General features: G+C 40.9%; 1 protein-coding gene across 1 annotated transcript; it reads right to left on the bottom strand.

Annotated features, from left to right (window-relative positions):
* Positions 1–9874: 9874 nt before the first annotated feature.
* On the bottom strand, positions 9875–18462 carry SLC30A1 (solute carrier family 30 member 1). Its single transcript, XM_066261424.1, has 2 exons — positions 17097–18462; positions 9875–14610 (listed from the first exon to the last, which is right to left on the bottom strand). The coding sequence occupies exons 1-2, from the start codon at positions 17701–17703 to the stop codon at positions 13712–13714; spliced, it is 1506 nt and encodes a 501-aa protein (XP_066117521.1). The 5' UTR covers positions 17704–18462; the 3' UTR covers positions 9875–13711.
* Positions 18463–21101: the final 2639 nt, after the last annotated feature.

The following is a 21101-nucleotide window of genomic DNA, read 5'->3' as shown; positions in this document are numbered from 1 at the left end:
ACTTTTGGAAAAGGGAAGACAAGGAAGACAGGACAAAAGGAAGCTAACAGTCGAGTGCCTTCTGTCAGCTTTCTGTGTTAGCCTGGTACTTCGGAAAGGGTCTCAGTATCTCAGCATGGAGCAAGCAGGAGTTGGGTTAGAATCTCAGCTGGCCTTGTATTCACTGTGCGGCTACTTAGCTTCCCCAAGACTCAGTAGCTACATCTATACAATGAGGATTACTTTAAGGAATTTTGCAAAGATTAAATAAGATGTTAAGAGGAAACAATAGAAATAATAAAATTTAGAATTCCTTGTCCAGCCAACTTAGACCTCTCTGAGCTAAAGATGTATTCCAATAAGAGGGAAAGTGAAACTATGAAGAATAAGTGAGTTTCAAGAAGTAGTAAGCTGAATTACATATGTGTATATGTATGTCTGTGTGTGTACACTTACATAAGTATATGTATGCACATATGTACATATGTATGTCTATTTGTATGTATATTTGTGTTGTCTCTATAGTTAGGTATATAAAAATGCTTACTATGAAAACAAGTGAGCAAAAATAAACAAAGATTTTTAGAACAAAACCTTCGATAAATTTGGTAATATCAACATAGATGACACGAAATCCCAGGCTCACAGATTGAAAAATTTAACATATTAAATTTGGTTTAATTTCCCCTGAGGCTCCTCTCCTTGGCCTGCAAATGGCTGTCTTTTTTTGCACTCTGTCCTGTGGTTTGTCCTCTCGGTATAAAAAGGCACCATGAACAAAGTTAAACAAAAAGCAACAGCCTAGGAGCAACAAATGAGTATCAAGAATATATCTTTAAAACTCTTACAAATTCATAAAGAAGAGATAACCAACCTAAATGAGAAAGCTGTGGAAAGAATTTCAATAAGAAATTTATGGAAGAAGAAATAGCTGTGGCCAATAAAGACATGAAAAGATACCCAACTTTACTGCTATTCAGATATATGCAAACTAAAACAAAATTAAAGTACCACAAACATTTGACAAAAAAAACTCTTAGTTTAATGATATGAAAAGTTTTCAAGTACTCTCAGGCAGTGTTGGTAGGAATTTAAATTGGCACTTTGAAGGGCAATTTGGCAGTATCTTTTAAATTTAAATTGCACAAACCCCATGACACTTCTTAAAATCAACCTCCTAAAAAGACAGGCCCACAAGCACAAGGAAACATGGCTAAAGATGTTCATTGCAGCATCGTCTTCAAGAGGGAGAAGCTGGACCACCCTCAATATCCAGCAGAAAAAGCCTAACCAAATACACTCATCACCGAGGAACACTACCCATCAGTTATAAATGAAAAAACAGAGCTCTGTGAACTACACATTATTGAGTAAAAGGGCAAGTTGTAAAATGATTCAATTGAGAAGCACCTTCCATAAAAAATCCTGCATAAATCAATGTAGGTATTGGTTATATTTAGGTATTAATTGTACAGCAATAACTCGATTTTCGTTGACTTTCAGTTATCATCAGTTTCGGTTTTCATCGATTTTTCTGCAAAAGATTTGTCTCGGTTTTCGGTGGTTGCCTCGGATTTCATTAGTGTGCCCACGTGACCTCGCTTCTAATTTTGCGAAAATAAAGGGTGACCCACACGTTCTCCTGCTCAGTGTGGCATTGTTTCTCATTTGGTGAGCATCACCCCGCGTGTCTAGTCAAACAATTCCATTGCTTTCCAGTGCTCTTGTGCTTTTTTTATTGATTGTAAGTGCTAATACTACAATTACATGTAAGTGATTACTGTGTATACAGTACCTTCCTCTCCCTTCCTCGCCATCTTCCATACGCCAAGAAGAGTCTTCAGAAAGGTAAATGCCATGTTAAATGTTCATTTATTCTTTACATTAGTCTTTTATTTTCATTTTATATTAATTTATTATTGTTTTTAGTATTAAACACTAAATTTATTCTCTATAAAATGTGTTTTTGGACCTGACCAGGCTGTGGTGCAGTGGATAGAGCATCGAACTGGGATATGGAGGACCCAGGTTTGAGACCCCGAGGTCGCCAGCTTGAGTGCGGGCTCATCTGGTTTGAGCAAAGCTCATCAGCTTGGACCCAAGGTCGCTGGCTTGAGCAAGGGGTTACTCGGTCTGCTGTAGCCCCACAGTCAAGGCACATATGAGAAAGCATTCAATGAACAACTAAGGTGTTGCAACGAAAAACTAATGATTGATGCTTCTCATTTCTCTTCGTTCCTGTCTGTCTGTCCCTATCTATCCCTCTCTCTGTCTCTGTAAAAAAAGAAAAAAAAGTGTTTTTGGTATATATTTTGGAGTGTCTAGAGCAAATTAATTTAGTTTACATTGATTCATATGAAAATAATTGCCTTGTTTTCATTGGTTTCAGATTTTGCCGATTGTTTTCCGACGGATTATCGACAAAAACCAAAGTATCACTGTATATTTATATATATATACATATGTATATGGTTTGAATACTGATATTAATGATACCCATATTCATTTAATATATACATATATAAGTTTACATGCCTATATATGTATATAGATATTAATACATATGTATGTATATGTATATCTATATATACACATAGGAAAAGATCTTGAATGGTACACAACAAATTGAGAATCATAGGGGGACGGTGATTAAAGGACAAAACATGACCATAACAATAGAAAATAAAAGATTTTTGATACATTCAAAATCCATTATTTATTTATTTGTTTGTTTCTTTAGCGAGAAAGAGACAGACAGACAGACAAGGAAGGAAGAGAGATGAGAAGCATCAACTCATAGTTGTGGCACCTTAGTTGTTCATTGATTGCTTCTCATACATGCCTTGACAGGGGCGCTCCAGCCAAGCCAGTGACCCCTTGCTCAAGCCGGAGACCTTGAGCTCAAGCCAGCAACCATGTGGTCATGTATATGACCCCATGCTCAAGCCAGCAGCCCCTCGCTCAAGCTGGTGAGCCCACGCTCAAGCCAGATGATCTCAGCGCTCATTCCAGTGACCTTGGGGTTTGAACCTAGGTCCTCAGTGTCCAAGGCTGATGCTCCAGCCACTGCATTACCACCTGGTCAGGCAAAATCCATTATTTTTAAAAAACTAGACAACAAATAAAAGGAAACTTTCTTGAGCTTTATTAGTATTATTCCAATTATTTCCTGAAATGTAGCTGGGTATAAATTGTGTAATTAAAAATTAGTTTATTTATTAAAGCCCCAATGATGAGTAAATTGCTTTCTTTTTCTTCTTTCTTTCCTCTTTTTTTTTTTTTTAAGATTTTATTTATTGATTTTTAGGGAGGGGAGAGAGAGAGAAAGCGGGGGCGGAGGTGTGGGAGGGAGGAGCAGGAAACATCAACTCGCAATTGTGTCTGCCTTGACGAGGAAGCCTGCTTGGGTTTCAAACCTGTGACCTCAACATTCCAGGTTAATGCTTTATCCACTGCACCACCACAGGTCAGGACTGGGTAGATTGCTTTTGACCAGAGATGCCTTAGGACAGAGGGGAAGGCAGCTCAAATGCAGATTCTTCTTGTCTGCACTCCTTCAATTGCTTATGACTAACACTCACTCAGTGACCTCCATTGCCCCAAGTGCTTTTCCCTAAGAAAATTTCATTCCTGGCCAGTGACCTTCCCTCCACCCCCTACACATCCCATGTATATTAGGAAAGCAAAACTCTAGTGAAAAGCCTTTGAATCTATGACTCCACGGTTAGCCACAGAAATATCTGATACAGAGAAAATAATTCTGCAAACACAAAAATACTCATGTCAAAAAAGGAGAAATCTGGATTAGCAACCGAAACCATTAGGAGATAGTGAATCTACATTCTTAAAATATACACAATGCAGGTTTGCTTGAAATAGTGCTCTCTCTTGCCACATTCAAAACAGGTTTCCCATTCACCAGACTCCATCTGCAGATGATGAGTTTAAGGAATTGCACAACACCAGCACATTCCAAGGTGCAAGGGGAAAGACACCCAACCCCTTCTCTATAAGGTGAAGACAGGTAGCCATAAGTTTATTGAATTTAACTAGTTTATCTCATATGGCTCCATCCCCACCCCCAGTCATGTTCCTCCAATGCATGTTTACTTTGCATATGGAAATCATGCATCCCATTTTCAGTTGCGATTCTGAATGTACAGGGATCAGTTTTATCAATATTTGGATAAGAATTAAGAATGAGACAGAGCAGTGGGATGACTGGAGCATGGAAGTGCTCAAGAGAGTAAAAATAATCCTAGTAGGTCCTGGCCAGGTGGCTTAGTTGGTTGGAGCACCATCCCAATGCACCAGAGTTGCAGGTTCAATCCCAGGTCAAGGCACATTCAGGAATCAACCAGTTAATGTGTGAATGGGTAGAACGATTGATCACTTTCTCTCTCTCTCTCCCTTCCTCTTTCTCTAAAACCAATCAATAAATAAAGTTTTAAAAATAATGATAATCATAGCGACCATCTGTTGAGCTTCTACTATGAGCTAACACTGTGCTGGGCATGTTCCTTGCATCACCACACGTGAACTCAGTCTTATAGGACAGAAATACTACTGTCCTCATTTTGCATGTCAATAATTTGCTCAAAGTTACATAGCTCATAAATGCCAGAGCGTGCAGTTGAACCAATTCTCCAGTTGCAAAGTCCATGTTTTCGCCCATTGCATTTATCAGGCTCTCTATTTTCCAGGAAGACAAAATCAGGCTGGGAGATCTCTACTTCTGGGGTAAAGCATTTACTCAAACCTCCAGGAGTCCAGACATCAAGATAAGGCTCAGAGAAATGACCCTTTCCTTCACCTTGTGGCGGATCCCAGGAACTGGGAGGCCTTAGGGCTGGAGCATGTCAGCCACTGGGTTGACTTTCATGCATAGAACCCTGCTGAGTCACCAAGGCAGTTGTAGCTATTATGCAACAAATCAGAACACTATTAAGCCAGCCCTACCCAGCAGTGTTGCTTCAACCCCGGACTTGAGTGACCCAACCAAAGGCTGGCGACTGATTAGAAGGAAGTACAAACATTAGAAAAACATGCTTTGTAGAAAAAAAGTTGGTTCTCTCTTTGTCTCTTTTGCTCTTTTTAAAAAAATTTAAGTATAGTTGACATGCAGTAGTATATTAGTTTCAGGTGTACAACAAAATGACTCAATATTTTTATTCCTTATGAAGCAATGATCACAGTAAGTCTAGTAACCATCGTTCACCACATAAAGTTGTTACGATAATACTATTTTCTCCGCATTGTACATCACCAGCCCATGACTTTTTTAAAACCAAACAAAACTGGAGTTTGTACCTCTTATTCCCATTCACCTTTCACCCCTGCCCCATCCCCACCCGCCCCTCTGGCAATCATCAGTTTGTTCACTGTGCCTGTGAGTCTGTTTCTGTTTTGTTTTATTTGTTTGTTTTTGTTTTGTTTTTAAATTTCACATACGAGTAAAATCATATGGTATTTGTCTTTCTCTTTCTTCAGAGAGCTACCCAGAAGGAGAATTGCTGGGTCTTACAGTAGTTCTATTTTTAATTTTAACGGGGATCCTCGATACTGTTTCCCACAGTGGCTGCACCAATTTACACTCCCACCAGCAGTGCAGAGAACTCCCTCTTTACCACATCCTCATCAACACTTGCTATTTGTTGTGCTTCTGATAATAGTCATTTGGACAGTTGTGAGGTAATACGGCACTGTGATTTTGATTTGCATTTCCCTGATGATTAGTAATGTCGAGCATCTTTTCAAATACCTGTTGGCCATCTATGTGTCTTTTTTTTTTTTTTAGTGAGAGAGAGAGAGAGAGAGGACAGACAAGGACAGATAGACAGGAAGGGAGAGAGATGAGAAGCATCAACTCATAGTTGCAGCACCTTAGTTGTTCACTGATTGCTTTCTTATATGTGCCTTGACCGGGCGCTCCTGACAAGCCAGCCCCTTGCTCAAGCCAGTGACCTTGGGCTAAAGCCAGCGACCTTGGGCTTCAAGCCAGTGACCTTTGGGCTCAAGCCAGCAACCATGGGATCATGTCTATGATCTCACACTCAAGCCAGCAACCCTGTGCTCAAGCCGGATGAGACCATGCTAAAGCCAGTGACCTCAGGGTTTCAACCTAGGTCCTCTGTGTCCCAGGCTAACAGTCTATCTACTGTGCCACTTAGTTAGGCCTGTATGTCTTCTTTAGAAAATTGTCTATCAGGTCCTTTACTCATTTTTAATTGGATTGTTTTTTTTTTATATGGAGTTGTATGAGTTCTTTATATATTTTGAATATTAAGCCCTTACCAAACATCATTTGCAAATATCTTTCATTCAGTAAGTTGGCTTATTGTTTTGTTGATAAAACTCAGTCCTTCTTGCAGTGACATTCATTTTTGTCTTCCAAGAGCTGGGCGGTTTTCTCCCCAGGGACCTCTACCCTGGAAAACTCTTGCCCCCAAAACTTAGTGGCTTGTTTCCTCACCCCTGAACTCTCTACTCAAATAATCCCTTTTTCATTCATTCAGGCTTTTCTGGCCTTTATATCTAAATATCACCACATAATAGACACTCAAATATTTATCGAATGAATAAATCAATCGCTGCTTCAGAGAAGAACAAGGAGGTTCTGGAAAACCCCACCAGGTTTCAGTGTGGCATTAAGGGACAAGTCAAGAGCTTTGGAGGCCTGGATGTGAATCTAAGCTTAATCTAGTTTATAATCAATCTAGATAAATAATCTAGATTAATGCTTAATCTAAGCCTCATTCTGTGGTCGGTCAAAGGAGAATATTGGCCTCCTGGGATTATAGTGAGGACCAATAACATTTTACTGAGCATTTATTTAATACCAGGCCCCATGGCAAAGACTGTAACTGCATGATTCTTCACAACAATCCTATGAAGAGACTGGTGTGACCAGGGTGATAAAGACAGGAAGTGGACAGGTCACAGGGCTCCAATCCTCATCTTCCTGTCTCCAAAACCCACACACTAACCATCACACCAGATGTACAATACATTTGTGTACATAAAATTCTGGGTCCTAATGGACCTTAGGATTATATTAAGCCTATCTAGATTATCCAAAATAACCCCTCCCCCCCCCCATCTCAAGAACCTTAACTATGCTTGCAAAGTTTCCATGGAAAGCAACATATTTACAGGTTCTGGGGATTAGGACATGAACATCTTTTTTTTGGGGGGGGTGTCATTATTCTACCATAAAATGATATCTAATTTTTTAGTTCACTGGTTTTCAATAATACATAGAAACTCAAGACCTAATTGGCTTTATCAACAAATACTGCCTCATCACTGTCACCTTCCCAGGGAATTAAAACGATGCAAAAGCCGAGGGCAGGTGTCACTTATGGTCACTCTTGTTCCAGGCTATGAAAAGTCCTGATGATAAATTTTGTCCAATATTGTCATTGAAATTTTTACCATTAGAAAGAAAAATTAGGGTCAATCTTTCTAAATTTCTATTTGAATATTCAAATATGTATTTTTTAAAAAGACACTGGTTTTGAGTCCCTTTTATATCACCAGGAACCCATTTTACATTATACTTCAAAAGAGTTAAGGGTTTACGACCCATTCAGATGGCCCTATTTGTACTGCTTGCCTGTGCAGAACAACGTCCTTAACCTATCAGAGGATCTCCTGCCTAAGCTGGTCCTATTACAGTCATAAGTTGCAGAAATCAAGCATTCAGACTTTTTTTAAATTTTTTTTTATTTGTTCATTTTTAGAAAGAGAGGAGAGAGAGACAGAGAGAAGGGAGAAGCAGGAAGCATCAACTTCCATATGTGCCTTGACCAGGCAAGCCCTGGGTTTTGAACTGACAACCTCAGCATTCCAGGTTGACTCTTTATCCACTGTGCCACCACAGGCCAGACCCAGACTTTCTATCTGACGGTGCAGGCATGGGAGCATGGTGCCTGCACTTAAGGATGAAACACTAAGGATCTGTTACCAATCTATGTAAAAAGAGACTAGCTGTAGCATTTGGATCACAGGGGAGAGATCAGAGGAGTACCTCCTGGGTTAGCCTTTTATGATTTCCCATAGGGACTGACTGCCTCCCTAGGGGACATTTGAAACAGTTGGGGTGTCTTGCTGATGGGTGGGGGAGGAGAGAGCTTCAGGCATTTGTGTGGAAGGAGACCAGGTTTGCTAGACTGCATGCATAGGACATGTCTGTACTATAGGATGAGAAAGTGTCTCACCCATATGCCTATAGCACCCCTCCTGAAGAGCAGCTGGTCCTGTCTCCTCACCCGCATTTAATTCAACCCCCTCGGCAACTCACTCCCTCAAAGACTAGTTGTTTTCAGCACAAAACGATATTTAAGCCAGTTTTTGTGCTCTAGCAGAAGCAGTTAATACTTTAAACAATACTATATTTTAGCTTGTGTGAAAATATTACTAGTTTGCAAAGACCAGCACTTGTCCACAAGGCTGGATTAAAACCAAGATGGGCCCTAAATATATACTAAAAGCATAAAGTCTTAGGTAAGAATGTTCTAATTTTTCATCTGGTGACTACTCTGATTTATTTTTAAATAAATATAATTCTTTAAAATTTATTTTCCTTATTTCTTTTGTCTCCCTATTGCTGCTCATTGGATGAAAATTAAAAAGAACTCTTCATTTTAAATTTACTTATGAAGCAGGTTGTTGACGGTTCAAAGTAATAGGAAAACAAGCTACTGGCTACATCCTAGCTCTCTTGCTGAACTTCTTAAGAGTATTTTCTAACTCAAAAGCAACAGCTCTTATCCACACTAGCCAATACTTGAAAGACCTATCGACTGAGGAATTTTTTCTGAACCCTTACTAGTAAAAATATATGCAGATAAGAAGTTGACCAACAGCAATTATACCACTGATTGTATCTGTGCATTCTGATTTCATAAATTAAAGTATGAAAGCACAATGTGTGGAATCAATAGGAACGAGTCCATAGAGTGGGCATGTGTATTTGGGAACCAGTTCTGGCTCTTAGCACTGAATACCTAGTGAACTGACTTGTCCCATCTCACTTCATCTACTTCCCATTCCGAATACATCCCTCCATCCTATACAGTGCCTTCTCCACTTTCTCAGTTACCCTCAAAAATTGATGGCTTCCGCCATTCCTGTAGTAAAACCAAATGAAAACCAGCTGTTAACTCTTTCCCTCTCCCACCTCTTGACCCTCAACCATCTATACTATTCCATGCCCCTGTACTTCTGGACCCCTACCCTTTTCCACTTTAACCTACAGATACCCTATCCGAACATTTTTATCCCTTCTTTGGAATATCTACTTCATTTTTCAATTCTATTATCTACTGCCATTTATTGTCAATCGATTTTTCAACTGTTTATTTCCCAGGCAGAAGGACAAGATTTTTGTAATTCTTTTCATGAAACTCTATTTATAATAGTCCTGAACTCACAGAATCTAATTAATGTACTTTTGTGTTGATAGTTCCAGGTGTTTATATACATGTGAAATATTTAATATTCCTTATAACTACGCTTACAAATAAACAATAGCAAGTACGAAAAGATTAACCTATAGCTATATTAATTTATAAGCTTAATGTTTATAAAAATATTTCACAGCCTTTGAGTATTTCTTGTTGGTGAGCCTTTGCACTATTATACTTTTAATTCCCATTAGAATTTTTACCCACATTTGTTTTCCTCCACATCACTGTCCTGTAACCTAGTCATTCTGCACATTAGCAATGCTTCCCTTAAGCTGAGATTTCCCAATATCTAAAGTCCAACTCTCTTCTACATTACCCAGCCTGGCACAGGAGGGGAGGCCATATGCACAAAATATTCAAAAATATATTTAAAAATTAATTTATTTTTCTACTTAACTTTTAATAAATGAGAAGAAACACAGTAGTCTGTCTCATAAAAGACATTTATAATACATAACAATCCATAAAGCCTCATGGCGAGGTAGGAACAGCTTTGGAAAACAATGCACAGTCATAAAACATACAAAAGGTTAGGTAAAATGTTGCAGCACTAAAGACATTTTATGTGCATCTGCATTTAATGAGATGATAGTTGCATTTAACTGTGCCACATCTGGCCCAAAGAACAGGCTAGCAGACACAAAACACCACAACATGGAAAGTTCATGAAGAATCACAGAACACACTGATACACTTCATTGTGCTGTTTCAAGGCAGAACCATAATAACATGGCAATTTGTGTATTTTTTAATATAGAACCACATATGAATTTTATGTTACATTCCCTTCAGCATCTTTTTACCAGACACTGGACCGTTAAGTTTTTGGTTTAAAAGTTTAAACTGAATGACATATGAAAAGCTCTTGTGCCAGTGAAGATGACTGCTTAATATTTCAGAGCTTGTTAGTAAAACACAATAGCCTGCCACACAGTATTGGTAGAGCTACATCACAATAGTGCTATGACAATTTCCATTTCAGATGGTCAAACACTGTATTTGACAGTTTCAACTTAAAAAACAACAAACAAAAAACCCCTCCACCTTCCCAAGAGTTTTAACACTGTTTTATGACTTAACTGAAACTCTCTTAAAATAAATATTTCTATATGTAGAATTATCCCCCATATTTATGTATGTGAACACCTTATGACAGCAGGTAAATGACATTATATCATTCAAATGACATCTGCTTAGAAACAGTAAAAATCTTCAACTCAATACCTGTTAGCCTACTAAATACTTCACATCAGATTCCTTGGGCCTTTTCCCTCAAAATTTTCAAAAGTTCAAAATTAAATGAGGATGTTAACAAGATACAAAATGTTAACATAGTCTTCTACCTATGGTGATTTTCCAAAGGTGCTCTGGATGGAAATTTTTCTTATTCAAATTATCAATATATACCTTAGTCAGTCAAACATTGTTTTCTAAAATGTTAAAATACATATAGCAAAGTTTTTTGACCATTTTCTTTGTGACCATTTTTTTGTTAAGTTCTAGTCCCTACTTTTACAATGCATATGCCCTTCAAAGAAAAAACAAAACTATTAAACAATGCTATAACCTATAAGACGACAATGGAGAATTAAATCTCTCATCAATAAGGCTGCATTTGCCTTGCAAAAATTTCTAGGTTGGTTTTAATTCAGGCACCTGCCACACCTCCTTCTCACTGAGACAACAGACAAGTTGCTAAACACACATTCTAAATACACTGATCTTGCTCAAATATAAAAGAGCCAGCAGGAGAGATGCGCCTCCTAAAACTGATGCAGTGTTATAAAACAGAATATTTAAATATTGGGTTTAAGTCTCCTGGTAATTCAGGGTATTTCCCTGGTTTTCTTTCAGGAAGGAATAAGCTATTTTGGAAAAGACACTTAAATCCCACAATATTTAAATATAAAAGCATTTTTAAAAGATAATGCTAATATAGCTAAAAATGGGTTAGAAAGTGCATTGGAAAGAAATAAATAAGTCTCTGCTAAAACTCAACGGGTGAGGCAGTGCCCACTGTTCTTGCTATTATGACAAAATCCTTTGAAAAAAAGAGATTCCTCCCACGGTACCACTTTGTTACATATAAGCTGCTTAAAAATTATGAAAAGTGAAATAACTGAAATCTGAATGCTGTTACCTTCAAAGCACTTTTGAAAAAAAAAAGTAGTTCTTGTCCCAAGCTTACACTATTTTAAAAATCCTCATTTGGTTGACGTCTTAAACATTATCCAACATTTAAATAAAAGACTCAATAGAATATTTGTAAAGAAAACTTCACTGAATGTAATGTGTTTTTACCAGTTATCCTATTGTATAATTACTGAAATGTTTCTATAACAGTTTTGAGATCTTAATGTTTTGTGGTTTAAACTGTTAATTCAGGAATGTACATGATACAGTACAGTTTGAAGCTTTCTCTCTTATTCACCCATATAATAAAATTCACCAATTCCATGTCTAAAAAATCTTTTTTGCAAAGTAATTTCCAGTTCAGGAACTGAATTCCACAATATCAGGTAAGAGTATTAAAATATCAAGATGTATTGCAAATTGGCAGGTTATGGTTTTGGCCCATTATAGTAAATGTGAACTTACAAACTGTGTTCCTAAAATTACCACATTCTCATTGGAAAAATCGGCTGTTCTTATACAGGCCCATTGCCAGCAATAGGCTTATGCTAGAAAAAACCACACCACCTACCACAAAAGAGCATCCCTTTAAAAAGTTAACTGTCAAAGGCCAGCATTTTCATCTTAAGACCCATTATACAATGAATTATTTCAAATCCCAAAAGGCTACCATTCCAAAAGTAGTCAGCTATAAAAGTCACTGAAGTAGTCAGGATACCTTGTTTCTAGAAAAATAGAGCTATACATGATAACTGATATTAATATTCATCCTTTTGAGGACAAAAATCTAGTTTCTTCACAAAGCATAATCCCTCTCTATCAAGAAAAATATAACTTAAATACCCTTAAATAACATTTGTGTATGGATTTGAAATCCATAGCAACAATCAAATAGCCAAGAACAATTTTCTGTGTCGGTATTGTGGCCTCTCACAAAATAAGTCACTATTAGAAGGTATGAGCAATATCAAGACAGGATGATTTATAAAATCCTAATTATTAATTTTGCCTTAACTCATTTTGCTTTTTAAGAATTTCATATCCAACAGATTGCTTTCTTCTCTGAAGTCACTGGCTCTTGGCAAAAACACAAGCATTGCTGGTTGTTTGAAAAGCTGCAACTGAATCCACTCATGATTGGTCACTATGAAATGACTAACTCTGAAGAGTTGTTTTAAACACCCACAATTTAAAAGATTCCAATAAGCTTGTATTTAACATGTAATTATTAGACTGAATGTAATGTCCTTAAGAACATTTACTGTATATATTTTGTAAGTCAACCTTCAGCTCAGTGTTTTTGATGCCCCTCTTTCAAAGAAAGTAATGCTGGTGAACACATCCATGTTTTAGACTAACTTTGGTAAAAAAGAAAGCATGTTCAAATTCTCAGAATAATTTAGAAATGTAGTCTCAGTATTAATTTACAATAACCTAAATATTTAATTTGGTAAACTTTCTTCCCTGCTCTTACTCCCCATATGCCCTATTCTGTGTAAACTCTAGTTCAACTTGTTAATTTTATCTGTTTATTAGAATAATACTCAGCAATATAGAATACAGGATAATAACTGATCTTTAGTATTATAAATACCCCATGTGAAAAAAAGAAACTTTTCCATGAGTCACTCTTAAAATATGCTGCCATTATGCTATGTAAAGAGCAAGTAAATATTACCTAAAGTATCAAAGGAAACAAAAGTTCTTGACTTTTAAAGTTCTAGCAATTGTAATTCTAATAAAGAAAGTAGAACATTGGGGGAAGAGAAAAGCAGAGAAATTCCAGTAACAATTTTATTTATCCCCCTAATTTTTCACCATAGAAAAACTGGAAATCAAATGTCATTATGTTATATAAGGTTTACACTTACTTTAAACAAAAATGTAACATAGTGTTAAAACTGGCTTTCCAAAATTGTTACAGCATAGCTGTACTCTGTACTAAGAATCACAAAGTCGTAATATAGAACTCTGTTCAGCAGTCCCATTATGTTCTTACAAAAATAGAATTAAATGGTATGACCAGACAAGGACTTCAATTACACTACTTGGCAAACTTGGAATTTCAATGGAGTCTTTTTCCTCTTGCAGTTTAAAGCAAAAGTCATATATCACATCTTTTTCAAGACTCACAAAGATGATTCAGGTTGTTTGTTTGGCATTTTTTTAATCGCTATCACAACAGCAGGCGTGTTTTCAACTTTAGTCCTCCTGGGCTTCTCTAGATTGTCACTAAGTTCTAAACAAGAAATGCTAACTGTTGGGGCCTTTTCTGTATCCTTTCCAGAATGGGCTTGTGGCAAAGTCCCACAACATTGCTTCAAAGCACACTGAGTTCTGCAGGCAAGTTCACATGGGACTACACTTGATTTAGAGCCTACACTAGCAAATTCAGGCTGAATGGTAGTAGCGTGAATTCCGTGATTATGGAAAACGTCTTTAATGATTTTAGCCACCTGCATGTATGATGTTGGATCTTCACATTTTATGTGAGCAGTGGCAATGATTCTGCTTCCAGCAAGCTGCCAAACATGTAATTCATGAACTTCCTCAACTCCTTCAACATTTCGAAGTTCTTTTATCAAATTTTTGATATCAATTTGTTTAGGAACAGTTTGTAGAAGAATAAGAGCAGATTCCTTAAGTAATGGAAAAGTTGTGTAAAGAAGTATACAAACCATTACAACACAAAGAGTCGGATCTAAATATAGCACCCAGCAAGGACCAGCCTCAGAAACTGCTGCATGACTAGCATTAACTACTTCTACCAATGCTTTGCAGGGGTCAGGGATACATGGGTTCACACAGAACTCCCCTTCAGGACAACCTCGCCAAGAAAAGTAAAAGACCAAGGCATTTACTACTACAATCACTGAACCCAAAGCATCTCCAAAGACATGCAGAAAAACTCCACGCATGTTAAGTTGTGCGGTCTTATCTTCATCTTCCAATTCAATATGGTCAGCTTCTCTGATAAGATTCCCATTCACTTGTACTTCCGTTGCATCATTTCTGGACTTCTCTGGATCTGTAAGTAATACAAATTCTGTATCAAATACACTTAAAATGTTTATATCAACATCCTTGTCTAAGTTCATTTAAATAAGGAAATGAGCCTGACCTGTGGTGGTGCAGTGGATAAAGCATCAACCTGGAAATGCTGAGGTCACCGGTTCAAAACCCTGGGCTTGCCTGGTCAAGGCACATATGGGAGTTGATACTTCCAGCTCCTCCCCCCTTCTCTCTGTCTCTCTCTCCTCTCTCTCCCTCTCTCTCTCCTCTCTAAACATGAATAAATAAAAAATAAAATAAAAAAAAAATCCCTGAAAAATAAATAAATAAATAAGGAAATGAAAATTTTTCATAAAACAATTTTTAAAATGTGCTCAAGGAATTTAATATAAATTGACATACTGGGACCAAGCCAGGACATAATGGCCAGGGCTAAATTAAGTCATTAAGATGACAGTTTCTTCATTCTTCTATCCACCCTACCTCTCTAAAAAAGTCCATCTTCTGTGGAGATGGGGTCCTGGGAACACTCTGCAATACTTTTTGGCATACGCCAAAAAGAAGCAAAATTGAATGCTAATGTCCCAAATTAAATGCAACTATGGATAAGTCTAATACAAAGGACTAATTTGACATATAACTCTAGCCACTTTTTGTCTTTAAGATGTTTTTAACTTTTAAATGTTTATTGTGAATATAAAAGGTAAGAGTTTCTTGGTAGAAAGAACTTAGAAACTGACAAATCAATATGAAGTTATCAACAATCAGAGTAACCTCAGTAAAAGTTGCTCCTAATAATCTACTCTCTATTGCTTTTTTTGTGAGACAGGAAAGGAGAGAGATGAGAAGCATCAACTCGTGTAGTTGGAGCATTTTGGTTGTTTACCGAATGCTTCTCATCCGTGGGGTGGGGGTGGGGGGTCACAATGGGACACAGCAGGAGGAGAGAAGGGTGCTCTAGCCCAGCCAGTGACCCGGTGCTCAAGCCAGCAACCATGGGATCATGTCAATGATCCCACCCTCAAGCCAGCAACCTTGGAGTTTCGACCCTGGGACCTCAGCATCCCAGGTCAGCACTCTATCCCACTGCAACCCCAGCAAACGACCCTATTTTTTTTTTTTTTTAGAATATTTAAAGATTTTGTTTTATTGAGATATAATTGACATATAAAATTGTAACATTTTGAAAGTGTACACCATGGTCACTTATTTGTATACATTATGAAAGAACCCCTTCCCCCATCTATTTAATGAACACATCCATCACCTCACATATTTATTTATTTATATTTTTTTGGTGAGAACATTTAAATTCTATTCTCTTAGCAAATATCAATTATACAATAGTGCCATCAACTACAGTCACCATGTGTTACATAGCTCCTCAGACCTTATCCTAAGCTGACTGTAAGTTTTTACCAACCTCTATTTTCCCCATACCCTATAACTCTTAAACCAAATGTACTGGTCTGTTAAAGGAAATTTACACACCAGAGAAGCTTAATATTCTTTGGAATAACACCCTGCAGAGTAAAAGTGAGAGGAAATTAGATTATTTATTAAACCTTTTCAATATACAACTTGAATTTCATTAACATAATATCCTGCATTTTGAGGGGAAAACTGTCTAGGTAGTACCATACAACTAGGTAATGAAATATAAATGGAAAAAAATTGGAAGGAAATACAAATTTTTAACATCATTGAACTTGGGTGGAAGGGTATTGACTGACTCCTTTTTCCATCTCCTTTCTTTAACATTTACGTTCTAGATTTCTTTCAAGAGCATTTACGTTTAGAATGAACAGCATCCATTAAAAATATAAGATGAACAAATAAATTACCATCACTCTTTATTTTAGTGTGATTGAAAATTAACTAAAATGTTAAACATGCCTAGACAGATCGCAAGTCTAGCATTTTCAGGATCCAGGTTTAGCTTTTAGACAATTAACTGAAACATACACTGCTGTTGATAAATCTTTTTGAGCTCAGGGAAGTCAATGGCTAGATAGCTCTGATATCAAGAAACATGTTCAAAGGGCATATGAACCGTTTGGATTTCAAACAGCCAACAACTAAGAACAAATTGGTGATTCTCTCCATTTTCCAACCGGGCCAAGAAACTGAATTAGGAAGCATTTTGGATCTTTTAAAACCCCTCATCAGACCGTCCCTGGAAAAGATAGCCTGTAAGACAGGCAAGTCCGGTAGCGCACGGCAACGGCTGTCACCTCCTGCCCGTTTCCCAAGTACGGTCCCCAAGTACACCCCCAAGGGCACCCCCAGACCAACACGCGCCCTCTGGCCACCACCGGGCTGAAAGGGGCCCTATTTACATGCTTTCCCCGGCGGGGCGGGACTGGAAGGAGTGGGAAGGAGGTGGCGCGAAGGTGGCCGTCTCGGGCACCAGGGGGCGTGCGGGCCATCCTGCCCTGGGCCCCGGCTAGGGTCTGGGCTCCCCAAACCCAACCACCTGAGGCGGCAACTTTCTCTCCTCACCTGTCCCGTCCAGTTTCAGCCCATTGGAGTTGCTGCTATTGGCCACCAGGGTATTGGTCTCCTCCTGGTCAGGTCTCTGGTCGCCCGGGCTCGTGCTGTCGCTGTCCCCGGGGCGGCTGCTCTTGCTGCGGACCCCCTTCGGGGGGCCGTGGCCCCCGTGCGAGTGGCCGTGGCCGGAGTTGTTGCCCAAGCCGCTGTGATGGTGGAAGAGACAGAGCCCCAGCACGTTGACCACCAGCCCCGCCACGCCGACCCCGAGGACCACCAGCGGCTGCTGCATCTCGTGCGGCTCGATGAAGCGCTCGATGGCCTCCAGCAGGATGGCGAAGCAGAGGCCGGTCAGGAAGATGGCGTTCACCAGGGCCCCCATCACTTCGGCCCGGATCCAGCCGAACGTGTTCTTCTGGGTGGCGTGTGTCCGCCGGGCGAAGCGCTCGGCCACCAGTGCCACCACCAGCGCCAGCACATCCGACAGCATGTGGAAGGAGTCCGACAGCATCGCCAGCGACGAGGTCACCTGGCTCACCACCACCTCCACCACCATGAACATGAAGGTCAGCATCAGCATGCACAGGAGCCGGCCCCGGTTCCGACCCCAGCACCCCATGGCTGCGGCTCAAGGGCCCGCCGAGCGCGGCCCGGACACTTGGGAGGCGGTGGCTGCGAGGCTCTGAGGGTCGGTCTACGACCCGGCGACAGGAGAAGGACGGCGCGGGGCTCTCACCACCCGGGCCGGGCCACTAGGGACACCGCCGAGGGGCCTCCGGAGCCGGACAGGGTGAGCCCCGGGTCAAGCCGCCAAACCCCTGCGCCTGGGGGCGTCCCCGGCGGGCCAGCAGCGCGCAGCTCTTCAGGCGCCCGTCCTCGGAGCCGAGGCGGAGGCCCGGCTCAGCCCCAGCGGTCCCCACACCCGCAGCGGGGCGGCGGAGGCGGCGGCGTTGGGGAGCAGGGGTTTCCGGAGCCCGGGGACCAAGAGCCCGACCAAGACCAAGAGCTGGTGGGCGGCGGGGACCGGCGACAAGCAGCTCCGCGCTGCGATGGTTCCAAGCATCTGCAGGCTTTCGGCGCAGGTCTTCCCTCCGCTGTGGCTCGGATCGAGGAGCCGACGCGGGGGGAAGCTAGAAAGGCGGCGGCCACAGCAGCTGCACTCGGCCCGGTGTGGGGCGCCTTCCTCGCCCCCCCGCCTTTGCAGACGGTTTACAAAAAAACTTTGCTTTGCACTCGGAACCCCCGTTTTCACACGGACCCGAGTGTGACAAGGCTTTGACGCCCCGCCCACCGGGCCCGGCACTCTTACCCATTGGACAGGACCCCCTCACGACAGCCGCCGCATCCCGCCCATCCGCGCTCGCTATTGGGTGGAGTGTCGGCGGGGCGGGAGGGGGTGGTGTCGTGTCTCCAACAGATGGGGGCGGGGCCTTCTCCTCTAGGTTCCAGGCGTGGGCTGGGGGGCCGCGGCCGGGTGCAACAGCGGGCGTCGTGGGGGAGGGTTGGGGGCGCGGGCCGCGTGCAGCAGGAGGGGGAGGGGCAGGCGGGGTTCACAGTTATTTGGCGGAGCTGCTGCTCTGGCGCTGCGGGTCCTCGCAGCCCCCCGCACACCTGCAGGGGCCGGCTACCAAACAGACTTTGATCCTGAGAGCCGAGTCCACGTGGGGCGGGCCGCGCGGCTGCTGTGTGACAGACTGCAGCGAGGGAGGGGCCGGGAGGGAGCCCCCTGTGTACCGGCCCTAGGGTGCGCCCTCCTGTCAAAAGAACCTAGATTGGGCTACAGACTCATAAACAAGTGCCGCATGTAACTTGTGCCTGTCCAGCGCCGAGCTGAGAAGTTAATACTTGTCCTGCGACCGAAGCTTTGCAAATGTTTCTGTAAAGCAAATCACCCCTATGATTACCATCCTTAGGAGACCTCGTGTAAAATCAGATATTTCTGTCACTGATTATCTAAGGACAACGTAGGGTGGGGACTTCAAAGCGGAGAAACCTGGATTCTGGCCCTTTCCCACTATCCAGCTGTGTGAATTTGGGCAAGTCAACTAATCTCTCTAAACTTGCTTCTTCGTCTATAAAATAAAGGATTGGACAAGAAGAAGTCCTAAGATTCCTTCTGATTCAAATTCTAAGGCTCTATGATTTAACAAACATTTTATTTATAGACTATATACTGCGGAACCCTGTGTTGGTTGCTATGGGGAGGGGAAGGGGCCATAAGAATACAGAAGAATGAGCTTCTATCCAGGTGGAGGTAAAATATAAAGACAGAATTTAAAAATCACCATGAAATACTCGTAATGAAATATGCCAACTCTAGCTTGGATTAGATATATGTATATATGTGCCGTGCTGTGCGTGGAGATTGGTGAATCTGGAAATGAGGGCTTCCTGATGCTAAGTGGGAGGAGGCTTGGCTGGAACCCAGTGGCCTGAGCGGGACCACCACAGGCCTCACCACAGCCCCTGAACCCAAGGAAGGTTCCCCAACTGCTTCAGATTTCACAAGACAAATGGACTGCTAGTACCCCAGGATCGGTATACAGGCATGTTTGAAGCTGTGTTATTTTGCGTTTTTTTCTATTTCTGTGATTTTTTCCCCACTTGTACGTGGTGTTTCTGATCTCACCACCCAGACTAGAGAGCTGGACCCTCACCCCCTATTTCTGTCTTGCTGGAATAGAAAAGAATGAAGGAGAGTTTCCAACACATTATAAAGACAGTATAGATAGAATTTGATGATTAATTGGGTAGTGGGAGGGTGAACACTAAGAAGGAGAATTTAACAAAGATAGTTGCACTGTTTTTAACCTGACAAGATATTGCCTTAAACAAGTGAGGAAGTTGGGGGAAGGAGCTGATTTTAAGGGGCAATAACCCTTACTGAGCCCGTTTTTAATGTGCTGAATTTGAAATGAAGTCTGGATGGTGGCAGTACTAAGGAGTGGGGGGATGGGTTTGGGCACTTCCATAATGTTCTATCCTTTGGTATGGACATTTGCCGTTTATCTGAACACATATACAAACACAGCTTAAACCTTTCAAACCTCCTATACAGAAATTGGGGGTCAACTTATGGGTAAAAATACCCTAAGGAAATGGCCAGGAGGCAGTTGGAAGACCATTTTGCCTCCTATTGGGAGCTGCTGTGTGTCTTTATTTAAAAAAAAATTTTTTTTCTACAAATGTAAGGATTTAATGTCCAAAGAGGAACCAATAGGGAGATATAGAAGGCAGAGATACAAACAGAGTAGCTATCCCTTCAATAACTAAGCAGCCTGAATTGGAAGATGTTAGGCCCATATAAAACCAGGCCCCTTAGGTTTAATTCAATTCAACAGTCACTTATAAGAAACTACTTTGTGCAGGCTATTTTTTTTTCCTTATAAGCCATTTCCCAGACAATGTTCTTTATTCTCTCATAACCAGGGGGAATGCTGGTGGTGGTGGTAGGTACATTTTCCAGGTTGTAAAACGTTACAATCATATACTTCATAAAGAGTAGTATTATTTACATAATAGCAAAACATTTCATAGTAGTCAAACAAATTTTTCTTAACCCTAGCATTGTGAAGAAAAAATACTTGGGTAGCTTCTTTCAAATTTGTCCTTCTTCAGCTGGTACCTAGCATAGTGTTAACACAGACAGGAGTGGGTTAAAACGAAGGGAAATCATACTGGTCTTCACCAGCACCCCAGGAGATTGTGGCCCCAGGTTGAGTGCAATGGCTTGGCTTTTTCTTCCTAATTCTTGAGAACTCTCCTGATAATTTGCTCACTGTCCAAACTGACTAAACTCGGCATACTTTAAAGATGAGAGAATAATGCTCCATTTGGAAAGAAACTGCCGAATTGAGAGAAAGTCAAATGGTGAACACAAACTGCAATCTCAGAGCCCTGTAAATAGGACCTCTCCCAGCATTCTCCGCCACGCTGCTCTTCCAATCTGCAGTTTCCAGGCTCCAGGAGCGAGCCGGCAGGTCAGCAATCCAAATCGTAGGTTTGAGAGGATTCTCA

Source organism: Saccopteryx bilineata, chromosome 2, assembly GCF_036850765.1.
Source record: "Saccopteryx bilineata isolate mSacBil1 chromosome 2, mSacBil1_pri_phased_curated, whole genome shotgun sequence".
Taxonomy (NCBI): domain Eukaryota; kingdom Metazoa; phylum Chordata; class Mammalia; order Chiroptera; family Emballonuridae; genus Saccopteryx; species Saccopteryx bilineata.
Note: the sequence above shows the minus strand (reverse complement) of the source record. Positions and strands in the feature narration are given on the sequence as shown.

Bases quoted from the DNA above. Each gene is read 5' to 3' on its own strand.
- SLC30A1 (XM_066261424.1), bottom strand. From the start codon at position 17,703: ATGGGGTGCTGGGGTCGGAACCGGGGCCGGCTCCTGTGCATGCTGATG. The intron at 14,611-17,096 runs GTGAGGAGAGAA...TATTACTTACAG, and splicing joins GCTGAAACTGGACGGGACAG to ATCCAGAGAAGTCCAGAAAT.